Source organism: Muscardinus avellanarius (genome assembly GCF_963383645.1).
Source record: "Muscardinus avellanarius genome assembly, chromosome: 3".
NCBI classification, from domain to species: domain Eukaryota; kingdom Metazoa; phylum Chordata; class Mammalia; order Rodentia; family Gliridae; genus Muscardinus; species Muscardinus avellanarius.
In genome coordinates, this window is record NC_137788.1 from 15,417,689 (window position 1) to 15,434,094 (window position 16,406).

General features: G+C 52.2%; 1 protein-coding gene across 1 annotated transcript in view; it reads right to left on the reverse strand.

Moving 5' to 3' along the window:
• TMCO4 (transmembrane and coiled-coil domains 4) overlaps window positions 1-16,406 on the reverse strand; it is a gene marked incomplete at both ends in the record, with an annotated part of 61,915 nt that overhangs the window by 21,231 nt on the left and 24,278 nt on the right. The window contains 6 exons of the mRNA XM_080692808.1: window positions 3,575-3,659; window positions 7,726-7,862; window positions 8,602-8,766; window positions 10,855-10,974; window positions 11,607-11,750; window positions 11,950-12,047. Coding sequence (XP_080548934.1) covers window positions 3,575-3,659; window positions 7,726-7,862; window positions 8,602-8,766; window positions 10,855-10,974; window positions 11,607-11,750; window positions 11,950-12,047 — 749 coding nt within the window. The remainder of the gene's footprint in view (window positions 1-3,574; window positions 3,660-7,725; window positions 7,863-8,601; window positions 8,767-10,854; window positions 10,975-11,606; window positions 11,751-11,949; window positions 12,048-16,406) is intronic.

A 16,406-nucleotide genomic window follows, 5' to 3' on the forward strand; every position in this document is an offset into this window, starting at 1 on the left:
TACGGGGGATACTAGAGATTGAACCCAGTGACATTCTATCTCTGAGCTATACCACCAGCCCTATTTTATTATTTTTTGTGGTACTGGGATGGAACCCAGGGGCATTCTACCTCCAAGCTACACCCCCAGTCTTGTTTTTTATTCTTTGTTTTGAACAGGGGCTCACTGAGTTGCAAAGGGTCTCACTAAGTAGCTGAAGCTGTCTACGAGCTGGATCCTCCTGTTTCAGTCTGCAAAATGCTGGGATTACAAGCGTTCACCACCATGCCTGGCTCCTATTTTATTTTGAAACAGGTTCTCACTAAGTTGCTGAAGCTGGCCTTGAACCTGCAATCCTCCTGTCTCAGCCTCCCAAGTACTGGGATTATAGGCGTGCACCACCACACCTGGCAGCAGTTAATTCTACATGCAGTTTTTCTTGGGGAGAGAGATGGGAGGAGTCACTGTGGGGAGGGAGGGGAGAGCGGGCTGGCTGGAGGACAGTGGGCTCTGGGTGACTCTGGGCTTTATTGCTCCATTTCATCATTGGCTCTCGAGGGGCTCCAGAAGACAATTAGTGGATTCAAGCGCATTTGAGTAACTCCTCCTTTACATCACCCAGCTCAGATAATGACAGCTTCCCTGCAATTAGCACAGTCCCTGTGAAGATTAATTGGGTGTTAAATAATTGGGGTTGCCTGAAACCACACAGCAAGCTGGAGTGAATTAGCAGCCTGGGGTGAAGGATAAGAAATCCATTCAAGATCTTGGAGCGGAGCCTTGCAGAGGCCCCACCAGCAACCCAGGACAGGGTTGCAGGGGGAGTGGCAGTTGAGGACAAGGGGAGCAGGTGGACAGGACAAGGGAAGGAATTTTGGGGAGGCCACGATTTCTTCAACAACATCTATGGTCTATGCCATCCTTGGCCCAGCTCCCATTTATCAAGCTCTGGACACTTCTTAGCATATTTTAAATGCTCAGTAAGTATTAACTGGGTTATGTGCCCACGTTTCCAGGCACGGTTGCTGCTACGGTTTGGATAAGCATTCCCTAGAAGCGCATGCGCTGAAGGCTTGGTTCCTAGCCTGTGGCCCTATTAGGAGGTGGTGGAACCTTTAAGAGGCAGGGCCTAGTGGGAGAAAGTTAGGTCATTGGGGGTGTGTCCTTGAAGGAGATGTCACGACCTTGCCATGGGGTGAGCAGCTCTCTCTACCATAGGCTCCTGCCCTTGCCACAGGCCCGAAGCAACAGGGCAACCAACCATGGACTGACGTCCAAAATCCTGAGCCAAAATAAACCCTTCCTCCTACAGGTATTTAGTCACAGGGACAGACAGCTACACGAGTGCATCCTTACACTCATGTGTCCTTACGATTACCTCGGTGTAGACTGTTATTTACTATGCTTCAAACACGTCACCTGGAGCCCAGAGACGTTAGAGGATTGGCCTAGTCGTAGCTCTGGGGTTCAGGCCAGACGCCCACCTCCAGAGCCCGTACAGCTGCAGCGAAGGTGAGTAGCTTTTGGGGGACAGAGCCATGCAGCCTACAACCTAATGGCTGCAGAGACCTGCATCTTGCTGCCGCTGGCCCCAGGGTGCGAGTATGTTTTTGTTAGTCTGTGTATGCCCGTGCCCATGTTTTCTTTGTATGTGCCACTGGGGATTGAACCCAGGGGCGTTCTACCTCTGAGCTATGCCCCAAGCCCTTTTTTATTTTTTATTTTGAAACAGAGCCTTACTAAGTTGCTGAGGCTGGCCTTGGACCTGGGATCCTCCTGTTTCAGCCTCCCCAAGTCCTGAGATTACAGGTGTGCACCACCACGCCTGGCTTACTACTTTTTGGAGTGGGTTTAAGCTGTTTAATGAGAAAGGCTTGGCTTTGGTCTCTGACAGCTTCCTGGGCCCCAGGACCCCAAAGCAATCCAGGGAGGTCACGCGCAGCTCAGCCCTGGGGACGTAGGGCCTCAGCTCCCCTCTGCAGGTGGGTGGTGTTTTACTTTCAACTTCCCATCCCTGCAGATCAGCAGGTTTCCTGACTTGTTTTCTGGAAAGAAAAAGGAGAACTGGGGAAATAAATGGCCGTGAGGTCTAGCAGAGAGCTCTTCCCTCTGGCTGGAGGCACCAAATGGCCAGGGCTCACTTGCACTGGCGGGGCCTTTATTTGGTCCTAGAGAGAAAGCCTGGTTACAAGCTCTGGGTGTGTACACAGCTGTAGCAGCTGGTAAAAAAAAAAAAAAAAAAAAAAGAGGGGTCAGCTAAGAACTCCTCTTGGAATGCTCATGACTAAGGTCAAGGCAAAGGATGACCAGAGCTCCTCACCTCCTGCTAGACACGGGAAGGGAAGGATATTTAATCAGGAGGGAAGAGATCAGGTGGAATAGGAATAGGGACAAAGACAGTCATTCAGAGTTTCTGGCTCTGACTTCTTTCCTCTGGAGGTGCCAGTGGAGGTGGGGAGAGAGATTCATTCATCCTGAAGTTAGATTCCTGGCCAAGTCTTGTTATGTGGAAAGACCCCTGTTCTAGTTTCTTTAACTCCCTCTTTCAAAATGTAGATGTTTTCGAAATGAAATGTGGATGACTCATGACGCCCATGGAAAGAGGACCCCCTCCTTTCCCCAACATCAAGGCCCCCGGACACAGATGGGGCCTCACCCAGGGGGGAGACGCCATTCTTTTTCTTGTCTTCGGAGTCCTGCTGCTGTGCGTGCCAGAAGGGAGGGCAGTGTGCGTCCCAGGGACAGTGGCATGCCCACGTGCTCCTCCGAGCCCTGCAGCTCTCTCCCCAGCCAACCCCACTGATCGCTCTGTCCAAGGCTGGCCACCTGCCTGGAGACCTAAGCCACCAGGCCAGCGGCAGGCACTCGGGCTTTCTGCTGCCTTGACACAGAAGGGTGACACTGGGGGTCGGGAGATGCTCCCACAGGTGTCTGTGATGGTCAGATGGTGGCCTCCCAGGGCATTCGTCAACCCAGAACCTGCGGATAGGACCTTTTCTGGACAAAGGGCCTTGACAGATGTAATGAAGTCCAGGATCCTGAGATGAGGTCATGCTGCACTCTAGAGGGTCCCACAGCCAAAGACACTGTCTTTACAAGACAAGAGACGGGAAGGAGGAGAGGCCATGGGAGGATGGAGGCAGAGACCGGAGCGAGACACCTACCAGCCAAGGAATGCCAGACAAGGCCAAGGGAGGCCAAGGAGTGTCAGGGACTGCTGCTGCCACTAGAAGCTGGAAGAGAAGGAAGGGTCCTCTGGCCCTTCAGAGGGAATGTGGTCCTGTTGACGCCTTGATTTTGAACCTCTCAGCCCCACTGCTCCCACCCAGACCCTGCACCAGAACACAAGGACCAGTGTCATTACTCTAGGACTCTAGGACTCTGCCATTCATCCACTCTAATATACGTGCAGAAAAAAAAGAATAGTTTTTCAAACAGCATAACTATCTTTTTTCCTATTTTTAAAGTATTAACATTTAGCTCTTACTTTCAGGGACTAGAAATACAATGTGAACTGTATGGTTCCTGGCCCAGGACCTCTGGTCAGGGGGACCCACCTGGAGAGTTTTCACCTGTGACGATGAGTATGACTCACCTTTCTCCTGAGCCATCTCTTGCAGACAGAAGTAGATGACTCTGGCTCCCAGGCTGAAGCCAATCAGAGTGACGGGTCGCCGGCCCTGGGGGAGAAAGGAGGCAGGTGTCTGGAGGGGATACGGCCAGTTCTAGCACAGTATCGGCTCATTCCTAGCTTTGCCCAAGCCTTTGTGCCTGCTTCCCTTTAATAAATCATGTGTGTGTTGTTCTACTGGGTGTACTGGTGTCTTTTTAAAAATTTTGTATTTGGTTTCTTCTTTTTTTGTGCATTGTAATTTTATATATAGTGGGGTACAGAATGTCAGACTGACACATGCACACAGCTCTTGGTGCCGTCCCCACCAGGTCTTTCCCCCTGTACTGGGATTTCTGCTTCCTGATCCTCATCTGGTTTGGTTCACCTTGGCATTGATCTCACACTTCGAAGCTGTGGGTGGCCACAGGGCTGAGTCAGGCCGAGATTGAAGGGAAGACATATTTATGACTTCTGGGCATGCCCTTCAATTCTGCTTTCCTGCCTCTCAAAGCCTGAATGTGCCAGCAATTCTGGAAACCCCTTCCCAAGTGCAGAGGGAAGCCAATACCCCAGATATGAGGCCACAAGACGGAGGAGTCTGGGCTCCCAACGCACCATGTGGGAGACAGAATGAAAGCCACGTCCAAATCCCTGGGACCTCTGAATGTCACCTACAGAAGAGGGACATCGTGACATGAACCAGTTAAGTATCCTGGGGTGAGAAGATTCTCCTGGATCCTATGGGTGGGCCTGATGGAGGTGCTCCTCAGAGGGATGTCAAAGGGGTCCCTTAGACAAAGGGTGAGCACAGAGCAGGGAACCAGAGGGAAAGAGACCTGTAGATGCTACAGACACTGCTGGCTTTGAGGAAAGAGGAAGGGGCCACGAGCCAAAGGAGACACATGGCCTTTGGAAACCGAAAAAGGGAGGGACTGGCTGCTCCCCCGCAGGTGCCCCAGGGAAAGCAGCCCTGTGCAAAATCTACGCTCTTACAGCTCTTCCCTCCACAGCCTGAAGAGAATACATTTGTGTGTGAGATAATAAATCTGTAAGAGGTGGTGCTAATTTGTGGCAAAGTGCTGTAACATTAGGAAACTAACAAAGAGCACACAGCATCTTGCCTGCCAAAGAACAACTCTGGTTTTTTTTCCCCCAAAGATACAGGAATTAGATGGAGTTACCAGTTTCTCAGGCAATGAACTCACATTGGCGGAAACTGCTAGTCATGTCTCATCATCTGTTCTACCTTTTGTCCGCATAATTGAATTTCAGCTGGCTTCATTGTGACTCAGAATAAAGGCTACTTTCTGGCCACTGTGGCAGGTAGGCATGGTCATGTGACTGGGCTCTGCCTGAGACATCAACTGATGTGTTGGAAGGGCCCTGTTCTTTCTCCTTCAGCGCTTCCTTCTCTGCTCCCTGGAGCTCAGGTGCTGCCAAGTCAGACCAGGAGGGCGAGATCACACGCAATGGAGCAACAAGGTGGAAGGAGCCCGGGCCTCTACCAAAGAACAGCGTCTGAGTGCCTGACAGTCACCTAGGTTTTTCAGAAAAAATAAACTTCTATCTCGTTTAAACTATTACTACTATTATTATTATTTTTAATTTTTCCACTTGCAGCCAAAACAAATCCTAACAATATGGTTATTTCTGATACTACTTCTCAAATGTGTATTTCCATTTACTCAAGTTTATTTTGAAGGGGATAGTTTCATTTCTTTGGGAAGTACATCTTTACTGGATTCAAAATTTAAAAGTATAGCTGGGCATGGTGGCTCATGCTTGTAATTCTAGTAGTTGGAGGCTGAGACAGGAGGATCACAAGTTCAAGCCTAGTCTCAGCAGTTTACTAAGGCTCTCAACAACTTAATGAGACCCTATTTACAAATAAAAAATAAGATAGAGCTTCCAGTGTAGTTCAGAGGTAGAATGCCCCTGGGTTTAATCCCCAGCAGCACAAAACAAAATCAAACAACAAAAAATTAAAAGTAATAATGATTTCTCTTTCTGACCATTTTCCAGAGTACTTGGACCACTAAAGATAGCCTTTGATGATGGTTTGATGCTTCTGGGAAGAGGCACCTGACCATCAGCACATGGGAATCGCATCTGAGGCCAGCAGAAGCCTGTGGCCTCATGGACTTTATTGCTTCACTGAAAACTGAGTCAGAGGTTTCCATTGAAATATCCCAAGTGGGCCAGTGAGGCCAGGATCGGAGCCTGCTGTGAGGCAAGGCCGGTGCGGGGGCCTCCGAGGCCGGGATTAGAATCTGCTGAGGGGTTAGGCTGGTGCCCTGGCCAGCGAGGCTGGGATTGGAGCCTGCCATGAAGCAAGGCCGGTGCTGGGGCCTCCGAGGCTGGGATTGGAGCTTGCCGAGGGGTTAGGCCTGTGCTGGAACCAGCAAGGCCAGGATCGGAGCCTGCCGTGAGGCAAGGCTGGTGCTTGGGCCTCTGAGGCCAGGATCAGAGCCTACCGAGGGGTTTGGCCTGTGCCGGGACCAGCGAGGAAGGGATCAGAGCCTACCATGAGGCTAGGCTGGTGCTGGGGCCTCCGAGGCCAGGATCAGAGCCTACCGAGGGGTTAGGCCTGTGCCGGGACCAGCGAGGAAGGGATCAGAGCCTACCATGAGGCTAGGCTGGTGCTGGGGCCAGCGAGGCCAGGATCGGAGCCTGCCGAGGGGTTAGGCCGGTGCTGGAACCAGTGAGGCTGGGATCAGAGCCTGCAATGAGGCAAGGCCAGTGCTGGGGCCTCCGAGGCCAGGATTGGAGCCTGCCGAGGGGTTAGGCCGGTGCCGGAGCAGCGAGGCCAGGATCGGGGCCTGCCATAAGGCAACGTTGGTGCTGGAGCCAGCAAGGCCGGCATCAGAGTCTGCCAGGTGGCCAGGCCAGTGCCGGGGCTGTCAAGAGTGGGATCGGAACTTGCAAAGTGGCATACACAGAGAAATATTACAGAAAATAAAAAAAAAACTATATGCTTTCCCTAATATGCCAAAACTAGGAAGAAATAGGTAATAGGAAGAGATACAGTTGAAGAAAGGGCACTATAGAGGAGCAATTAAGGTGACCAATCAGAGGGGATGGGATGGGGGAAGATGGAATCTCCTTAAAACTCATGATGTAAGTAAACAAATATATCAAAGTTAATCACCAATCAAGCATGGGATCGAGGGAGGGGGAGGGAATGGGATGGGGATTGGATAAGGGCTAATTGGATGATGTATGCTTGTATATCCTCACAAGTCTTGTATTTCATTGTGATGTATGACTACAAGGCACCAATAAAAAATATATGTATATATTAAAAATACATAAATAAATAAATCTCAGGTAAAAAACACAAAGATTCATTTAAACTATATTTTCTGCTTTTTAATTCTTAAGCAATACTAGCAAATGGTTTGATGTAGTAATTTTATAGAATATGAAAGTTCTGATTTAGCTTACAACTTTTTGTGAGATTTTAGCAAGAAACTTTCTTATTGTTTCAGTTTGGTGTTGATAATTTATTTTTTTTCAATTTTTAACAATATTTTAAGAAAATATCGAAAGCTGTTTAAGCTTATATAATATAAGCTTATACTGGTGACTTGAATTTTTATATTAAGAAAATATGCACAGTTTTATGTTTTGAATTTTGATTGAAATATTAATCCTACTTCCTTGCTTCTGGCGGGGTATATGTCTGTGTATACAAATGCATGCATATCTGTCTAGTTGTTTGTGTGTACAGGGTATTATTTGTAGTAATAGTAATTTTTACCTTTTTTCACTTTAAGATCATTATTAAAACTCAAATGCCAGCAAAAAAAAAAAAAAAAAAAAGTCCCAAGTGAGCACAGTCATTACTGCTAAACCTTTAACTGACACTGACAACCAGGGGCCACTTTCCCCTCTGAGGCCCCCAGCCTTGCTCATGGCTGCAGATGTCCCTGTGTTCAGTCCTCCCCGGGCCAGAGATGCACCGGTGCATAGCTCCGCCTGGTCCGTCCTATGACGTGCTCATGACTTGAACTGGAGGGACAGTGAAGGCCAGCTACACCCCAGAGCCACAGGCGGCCTCCAGGAGTCCTTACACGTGCGCAGGGCTCCCCCTCGCGCCTGCCCTGCCTCCACCCACAGCTATCCCAGGGTACCTGCTGCCGGGAGAGCAGGATGCGGGCCAGGTGCTTGCCCACCTCTGCTGAGCGATGGAGACACACCCCCCAGGGGTTGTCGATGACGTTGGCGATGCTGAGGAGCGAGGCCGGCCAGGTCAAGGCAGCCGCGATGCCTGGGGAGGCGGGAAGGCAGGGAAGGGTCTGGTTAACGGGTGCTGGGCGCCTGTGTACGGACTCCCTAACTTGGAACCTGCGAGTTTTCTGAGTGTTGTCGTACTCTAAATGACAAAGGAGAAATCTGAAACCTAAGCATTTCTGACACACGGACAAACTCTCTTCTCCCCAAGCACTTACCATGTGTGTCATGAGATTTCAGAGATGGCCCCAATCCAACCGCCTACCCTGAATCCTCTGCAGTGTCCTTCCCTTCTGCAAGACCTGCCCAACCCCACCAGGCTCAGCCACGTCAGGAGATGTGGGGCTTGAACTGGACTTGGGCATGGGGCGGCCCCTCTGGCTCTTCACCCACAGGTAAGAGACACATGGAACACAGCCAAGTTGTTCTAGTTGTCCCAGGCGGGGCTGGCCTAGGTGAGTGGATAGCTGGCCGACCCACAGATAACTAAGCAGGCCCAGCTGAGATTGGCCACCTCCAGCCTTATGACTCCTGAGATTCCTGTTTTAGGCCATGGAGTTTGGGGGGTGACTTGTCATGCAGCGGTGGCTGACAGATACATAGTGTGAATGACCACTGATCTGTTTCCTCTAAAAAGACGATATGCTTCTCACAGACAGGAATACAGCCCTCGCCTCCTGCACAATGCTGGGCTCCCTGGGGGCCAGAGGCATGCGAGGCTAGGGTGCCACTTAGCCTCGGCCTGGCTGGTGTGTTGTGTTTGGGGGAAGGCTTACCAGATAGCACGGTGTATTTGAGGGCCTCCTGGGCCACCATGTTGGCCAGGCCACTGAGAATGGTCTCCAGCGCATTGCCGAGCTCCATCAGGTACTTGGCCTCCCAGGCCAGGCAGTACTGCTCCTGGCTATGGGCCAAGGCAGTCCAGGGGGCGCTGAAGGTGCCTGCAGAGAACACGGGTGGGTGACATCTCCTCTGCTGCAGTAGAGGATGCCCCATCCTGCTAAGCTGGACAGACAGCGACTGGGGACACCCACCCCTGTAGAGAAGACAAGGGGCCCAGCCTGCTGCTGTCAGCACAGTGCATGGAGAACCCGGCTGCCCCGCAAGTCAATCCCAGGAGCAGGATCAAACCTCCATTTCCATGCTCATTAGAAGTTAGCTGACCTTGGGGATATCACTATCTGACCTTGACCTCACTTTGCTTGTCTGTGAAATGGGGAGATTACTATTTATCTTCCTCCACTGGGTAGTGGCAAGAATAAAGTGTTTAGGCAGGGGGCGAGGACAGCACAAGGTCATGCGCATCCCTGTGTCCACAGCGCAGGTGCAACGCCTGACCCAGGCACAACCGGGTGCTCAGTCAGTATGAGACCCTGGGGTGTCATACGCCAGTGCGCCCGGCTCCTGGAAACACCTCTAAATGACTGCTCACCTGCTTCCTTCCGAGTTACATAGACGACCTGCAGCCCACCTCCTTCCTGGGGAGACCTTGGGACTCACATGGTTCTCTGCCTTTTTTCTGGGTGTGTGTCTGTGTTGGCATGTTTAGAATTTCTTGGCTCATCATGCTGTCTAGATGAGAACTATTTTTACCCAGGGACATTCTACCTCTGAGGAACCCCCCTTTTTATTTGTTTGTTTATTTATTTATTTATTTATTTATTTATGTACTAGGGGTGGAACTCAGGGTCTTTTCTACCTCCAGGCTATACTCCCAGACCTATTTTATACCTTATTTGGAAACGGGGTCTCACTAAGTTGCTGAGAGCCTCACTAAGTAGCTGAGGCTGGCTTCGAACCTGTGCGATCCTCCTGTCTCCGCCTCCCAAGCAGGGGGATTACAAGCTGCGCCACCACGCCTGGCTTCCCCCTTTTCTATTTTGAAACAGATTTGCTGAGGGTATTGCTAAGTTGCTGAGGTTGGCTTCAAACTTGTGATTCTCCGGTCTCAGTCTCCCAAGTACTAGGATTACCGGTGTATGCTACCATGCCCGGCTGGTCAAGGATGTTTTGCTGAGTTTCAGGCTGGCCACCTGTAGAGGCCAGCCAGGGAGCGAGCGAGTGGACCGCCGTGCCAGCCCTCCAAGCGTGAGTGGACCATGGTGCCAGCCCTCCAAGCCACGCTTGGGCACCCCGAGGTGTGCACGCTCTGACGCTGAGCTTGTGAAATGCCAGCTAGGTCAGGGATTGGCCACGTGCTATCTAGCTCAACTTAACCTTCCTAGAAGCCCAAGAGGCAGCTTTGCCAACTGACTTGAAGTCACTGGGGTATGGAGAAGTCAAGTAATTGGCTTGAATTCACATGGCCAAGATGTACCGATCTCTCAGCCACGCGCTTAATGCCCTTTGTATCTTACACTTGCTCTGAGGTCAAATCCAGACATCTTGCCATGGCTCATGTGCTCCTGCCTGGCAGACCCTGCCCACACGCCTGCCTTCTGGCTCCCTGCTATAGACATCCTGTGTTCTTTCTAGTTCTTTTGTGCCACTGGGCCTTTGCACATGCTGCTCCTTTGCTTGATATACACTCTATGCTTCTTCTTAACCCAGCTAACTCCCAGCCAGACCTTATCTAAATGTCACTTCCTCCAGGAGCCTTCCCCAGAAACCCCTGGTGTTCCCCCAGTGTACTGTCCAGGCCTCCCTATAGGCGCTCGGTCTGTCTTCCGTCTGGTATGTTTTGTGGGGGTACAGCCCATGCCTAGGCTGCCTACCACAGAATTCCAATGCTTGCTGTATGGCTCATGGTGATTATAATTCTTTATAAATATTGTTGGGTAGATGGATGATGGATGAACAGATGACGGCTGATGGGTGGACGGATGATGGATGGGTGATGGCCAGATAGGCGGATGGGCAGGCAGAGGATGTGAGATGAAGTCGCCTCACTCTTGGAGCCTCAGTTTCCTCCTCTGTGAAGTGGGGCTCCCCATGCCACCCCCTAGAGACACACGCAGGCAGGAGCCCAGCCCAGGGCCCAGCTCTGCCAGCGCCCACCCCGCCGAGTTCGTCCCCCTCCTGGTCCTCACGGTATCTGCCGGACGCGAGCCACCCGGTGATGGCGATGGTGATGTGCAGCCGCCTGCCCTCCGTCAGGGGCAGGAACGTGAACTCTTCAATGGCCCCGACACGCTTCTTCATCTTGTATCCTGGAGACCCAGGCAGGAGAGCGAGGTGAGGTGACGGGGCCCGGGGGTTAATCAGAGCTGCTGTCTGGGCTCCTGTCATACTCAGAGACAACCTCACACCCGGCACGCGTCACCTATGGACACTGAAAGCAGGCGCCCTGCTGTCCTCCAGGGCAGGGGAGGGTACAAAGCTGTCTTTGGCTGCCCAGGCCTCAGGCTCCTGGCCTCCGCCCTGTCCTGACTGGTCCTGACTCAGCGGGTCCCTTTTTTTCCACCTGACCCTTGGGATACTGTAAGAGTGGGTCAAACGGACCAGGATTCTCAGCAGGGGAGCGCCACCCACTCGGGGACAGGAATCTCTGTGCATGACTCGGGGCACGACACAGCTGAGACAGGTGCCCCAAGGACAGCGCGTGCTCTCGAAGCACGAGGAAGCCCACGTGTCTTGTTTTCTTTCCGGGAAGCTTACAGGATGGCTGAGGCAGCTTCTTACACTTGGGCCTGGGCGAGCTGGCCCTGTGCAGCCAGCTACGAGTCTAGAGAAGGCCGGCACCCAGTGTGAACAAAACTACATTGCCTCCGCCACCCCAGGAGCCTCCCCGGGGAACGCTGGGTGAGGATCCCTCCCAAGTCTCTGTCCTTTCGAACCTCACCTGTCAGGCCAGCTCCAGCTGCTCCGAACAGAGACGTCATGACGGCTATGCCGGCCACGGAGCCCAGCGCCGCTGCCCCGGCACTGCCGATGATGGTCGCCGCTCCGGCCGCAACGAGGGGGGCTGCTAGGCCTCCGGTCACGCCTGCAGGGGAGGCGGCCCACAGCGGGCGGGGTCGGGGGTGAGTATGTGGTGTGATGGGTTCTACTGCCGCCTCCGTGGAGGCTCCGCCCAGGGCTAAGGAGCATGTTTACCGTGCCCGGCACCTGCCTGGCAGACACCCTCCCCGCTCCTGACCGGCAGCGCAGCCCCGGCCCACGCCGCCGTCCCCAGCTGCCCTTACCGATCACGGTCCCGCCGCCCACTGTGGCCAGGCCTATGAGGAGATAACGCTTCCACTTCCTCCGGTTTCCTTTCTTCTTCCGTGATGCCTCGGCCATTCTGGGAGAGAAGAAGTGGGCTTTTAGGGCCACCTATGCCCAGGACCCCTTGACACCTCCCGCCTCGCCCACCGGTCCCTAGGCTGAGGCCAGTGGTGGGTGGGTACTATGTCACGCTGAGTAAGGACCAAAGTCACCCTGGGCCGTGTGATGTTTGAAAAAGCCAGAAACATTCTAGAAGCCAGTTGGGGAATCTCAGAATAGAGCGCCCACTACTTACCCAACAGATCCGTCCTAACAGGGTTGCAATTTGAGGGGTGGAAAGACAAAAAGAGGAATGATAGCAAGAGAAGCATAAACAACATCAACAGGTGGACCCAGAACGAGTACAAAACAGACGCCCGCCATCCCCGGTCTCCCTCCTCCCCGCCCCCCCCCCCCCCCCCGCCATCACACCCCACCTCCCTCTGGGAAATTCGGAAACCAATTCCCTTCAGAAGGAACATCTGAAAGCGATGCCAGGTAAAGGTCTACACGGGGGCCCTTGGCTCTGAAGCCGTCTCTAGGCCCGTTCAGACTCGAAGGTAAATACTGTAAGATCAGGCCAGGGGCAAGTCTCTGGGGAGCACTGGGGTCAGGTGCACCCGGAGGCCGGCCTTAGTCAGTGCTCAGGGTCCCAAATTCCTGCCGGACACCCAGCCCTCAGCTGCTCTGAGGTCACCAGGAGCGAGGGAGGGGTGCGCGGGGGCGGCGGGGCCGAGCGGTCGGGATGTGGGAACTCTGCACTGAAGCCGAACTGAAGCTGGAGTTTGGACAGCGACCCAGTGTGGGGTGAGAGCGAACGGCGGCGATAATGATGAGGATGGTTAATATTTACTGAGGGCTCTCTCCACACCAGCTACTGCACTCCGCACCTGCCACGCTCCATCTTATCCTGAGAGCCGGTTGGAGGTTTGCCCGTCACAGATGTGTGAGGCCCTAATAGTGGCCGCCTCCTGCAGGGTGGCAGGGGGCCGATTGAGAGGACTCCTGTGGGGCGTCCGGCATGAGGGTTCGCACCTGAGCGTGGGAGGGGGCAAAGCAGGGCTCTGTGGATCATAACACCCCCGCCACCCCGAGCCTCAGTCCCTTGCTTTATAAAATGGGAACGGCGACATCTGCTTCGTGAGGTTATTAAGCTTTGAAAAGGTTTAGTTCATTCCTGTTTTCAGTCAGTACGCTTTGTTTATTTTCTTTTATTTTTTGGTGCTGGGATTTGAATGCAGGGCTATTCTAGCCCCAAGCTCTGCCTCCAGCCTTTTTACAGTTTTCGGGGGATTGAACCCAGGAGCATTCTACCACTGAGCTATACCTCCAGATCTATTTTATTTTTTATTTTTATTTATTTATTTTTTGCAGGTCTGGGGATGGAACCCAGAGGCATTTGACCTCTGAGCTACACCCCCTGCCCAATTTTTTATTCTTTATTTTGAAACCGGGTCTCACTGAGTTGCGAAGGGCCTAAGTAGCTGAGGCTGTCCGCGAACCGCAATTCTCTGGTCTCAGCCTCCCGAATGCTGGGATTACAAGCGTGCCCACCGTGTCCGGCTAGGACAGGTAGATCTTGTTGGGTGAAACAAGACTCCCAGGTCTCGATGGCTTCTAGCATCAAAGGCTTCTTCCTTGTGGATGCCATATGTCCACTGTAGACCAGCCGCGCCCTCCGCGCACACTGGCTTAATCCTGCACTCCAGGTCGACAGGGTGACCCGTGCCAGAACTGTTGCTGGTCTCGGGTCAGAGCAAAAAGAGACACGTCAGACTCATGTGCTGGCTTTTAAAGACTCTGCAATGGGCGTGATGGCGCACACTTGTATTCCCCGCGCTTGGGAGGTGGAGACAGGAGGATCGCGCGGGTTCAAAGCCAGCCTCAGCTACTTAGTGAGGCCCTCCGCAAAAATAGGGCAGGGGGTCTAGCTAGGAGGTCAAATGCCTCTGGGTTCCATCCCCAGACCTGCAAAAAAAAAAAAAAAAAAAAAAAAAAATCTACCTGTCCTGATGAATAGGACTGACGTACTTTTTTTTTTTTTTTTTTGCAGTACTGGGGATGGAACCTGGGGGCATTTTACCCCTGAGCTACATTCCCAGCCCTATTCTTTATTCTTTATTTGGAAACAGGGTCTCACTGAGTTGCAAAGGGCCTCAATTTGCAACTGTGCAGTAGCTGAGGCTGTCCTCAAACCGTGATCCTCCTGTCTCAGCCTCCCAAATGCTGGGATTACAAGTGTGCCCACCACGCCCGGCCCGACGCACTAACTTTGCAACTATGCGCAAAAGACCTGTCGCACCTGAGCTGACTTCACCCAGGGCACAGGGACAATCATAGTAGGTCAGCCCCAGCGGTGTCGGTGTGATGAGGACAAAATGAGTGACTCTCGGCCAGCCGCCGGCTTGCAGTGTTCACTCAGTACGTGGGTCGCTATCATTCTGTTTTTTATTACTGTAATTATTTCCTCTTAAGCAGAGGCTGGCGATATACTTTGACCCTTTATTGCTCTGTCCCGTAATTGATGACCTTTAATTCAGTTCTGAGGAAGGATGGAAATTATTGGCTTTTGGCAGTTCAAGGCCCAAGACAAAAACAGGCGAGCTGCTTACAACATGTAAGGGACACGTGGCTCTGATCCGGATCCAACACACAGCCCGGGAGGCAGCTGGACACCGGGAGGGGCTGCGGCTCGGCTCGGCTGGGCCAACTAGATTTTTTTCATTTGGTACTGAGGATTGAATCCAGGGACACTGTACCTCTGGGGTATGCTCCCAGCCTTTTTTTACTTTTTATTCTTATTTATTTATTTTTAAAGTTTTCTGTGGTACTGGGGATGGAACCCAGGGGCATTCTACCTCTAAGCTACACTCCCAGCCCTATTTTCTATTCTTTATTTTGAAACAGGGTCTCACTGAGTTGCAAAGAGCCTCATTAAGCAGTAGCTGAGGCTGTCCGAGAACTGCAATCCTCCTGTCTCAGCCCCCCAAATGCTAGGATTATAAGTGTGTGCCACCATGCCTGGCTTATTTTTTATTTTGAAACAGGGTCTCCCTAGGTTGCTGAGGCTGACCTTGAACCTACAATCCTTTGGTCTCAGCATCCCAAGTACAGGGAGTACAGACACGCACCGCCATTCCCCTCGTCCCCACCACTGGGGAATGAACCCAGAGGCACTCTAGCATCAAGCGACATCCCCAACCCCCCCCCCCCCTTTTTTTCCCTTTGGATACAGGGTCTTCCTAAGTTACATAGGCTGGCCTTGAACTTGCAATCCCAGGGGCTGGGATTACAGGTGTACACCACATCACTCAGCAATCGGGTCACCCAGTTTCTCCAAGCCTCGATTTTCTCACTTAGGAAGATGAGCCGGTGGGAGGGCAGGGAGACAGCAGCACCACAGGGGCCCGTGTCAGGTAGGAAAGTAAAACCACGCTGCCGGCCTCCTTGTGCCCTCTGCCTTCGGGACAGTGTCACCTCCCTAGCATGACACTCAGGACCTCTGTCCTGACCCCTGCTGCCTTCTCCAGCCTCCTCTCGTTACGCCCTAACATAGGCCCTGCAGGAGCACGGGCCGTGCGGGGACACCACCTCTGTTGGCACTCCACCTGGGACCTTCTCACCTTCCCGCATTGGCCTCACCAGGGGAATGCCAGCTAAACCCCAGCTTTCTGGGACAGAATCTGCAGGCGTGAGAATGAGGAACCCGTCTCTGTAACAAGCCTGCCAGGGATTCGGCTGTATCTCAAGTTAGAAAATCGCTGGCCTGCATCTTATCTCCACACAGAGGCCCGTGTTCAGCTCTCCGCCCTCCGCAGCCTGCCCTGGGTCTGAGGGCTCAGAAAATGTTTCTTGAGTAGAACCCAATTATTCCAGCACGGATTGGAGGCGACCACCTTGCTGCAGTGATCTAGCCTGTGATTCATGAGGAAAGCAAAAGGGGCACAGAAAGGAGATTTTAGCTAAATAAAAACATGTAGGAACAGGGCAGGCCCATCGCCATCTATATAGAAACTTCTGGGATAAGAAAGAGAACACATCTGAAATGTCAGAAACTTCCCATGACTCTTACAGATGGGTTATTAAGAACCTAGTCAAACTCCTGAGTTAGTGCCACTGATATTTCTTGACACTGTTTGTTTCTAGATTGTTTCTATAGTGACACCCACACATCCATGATATCAGACAGCCGTCACTTTTTTTTTGGTATGCTTTTTGGTTTTGTTTTGTTTCTGGTGCTGGGGAATAAACTTAGAGCCATTCTACCCCTGAGCTACACCCCCAGCCCTTTTTATTTTTTTTATGCTGTAATAGGGTCATGTTAAGTTTCTGAGTATCTCGCTAAGTTGCTGAGGCGTCTTGAGCCTGTGATCCTGTCTCAGCCTCCCGTATACAG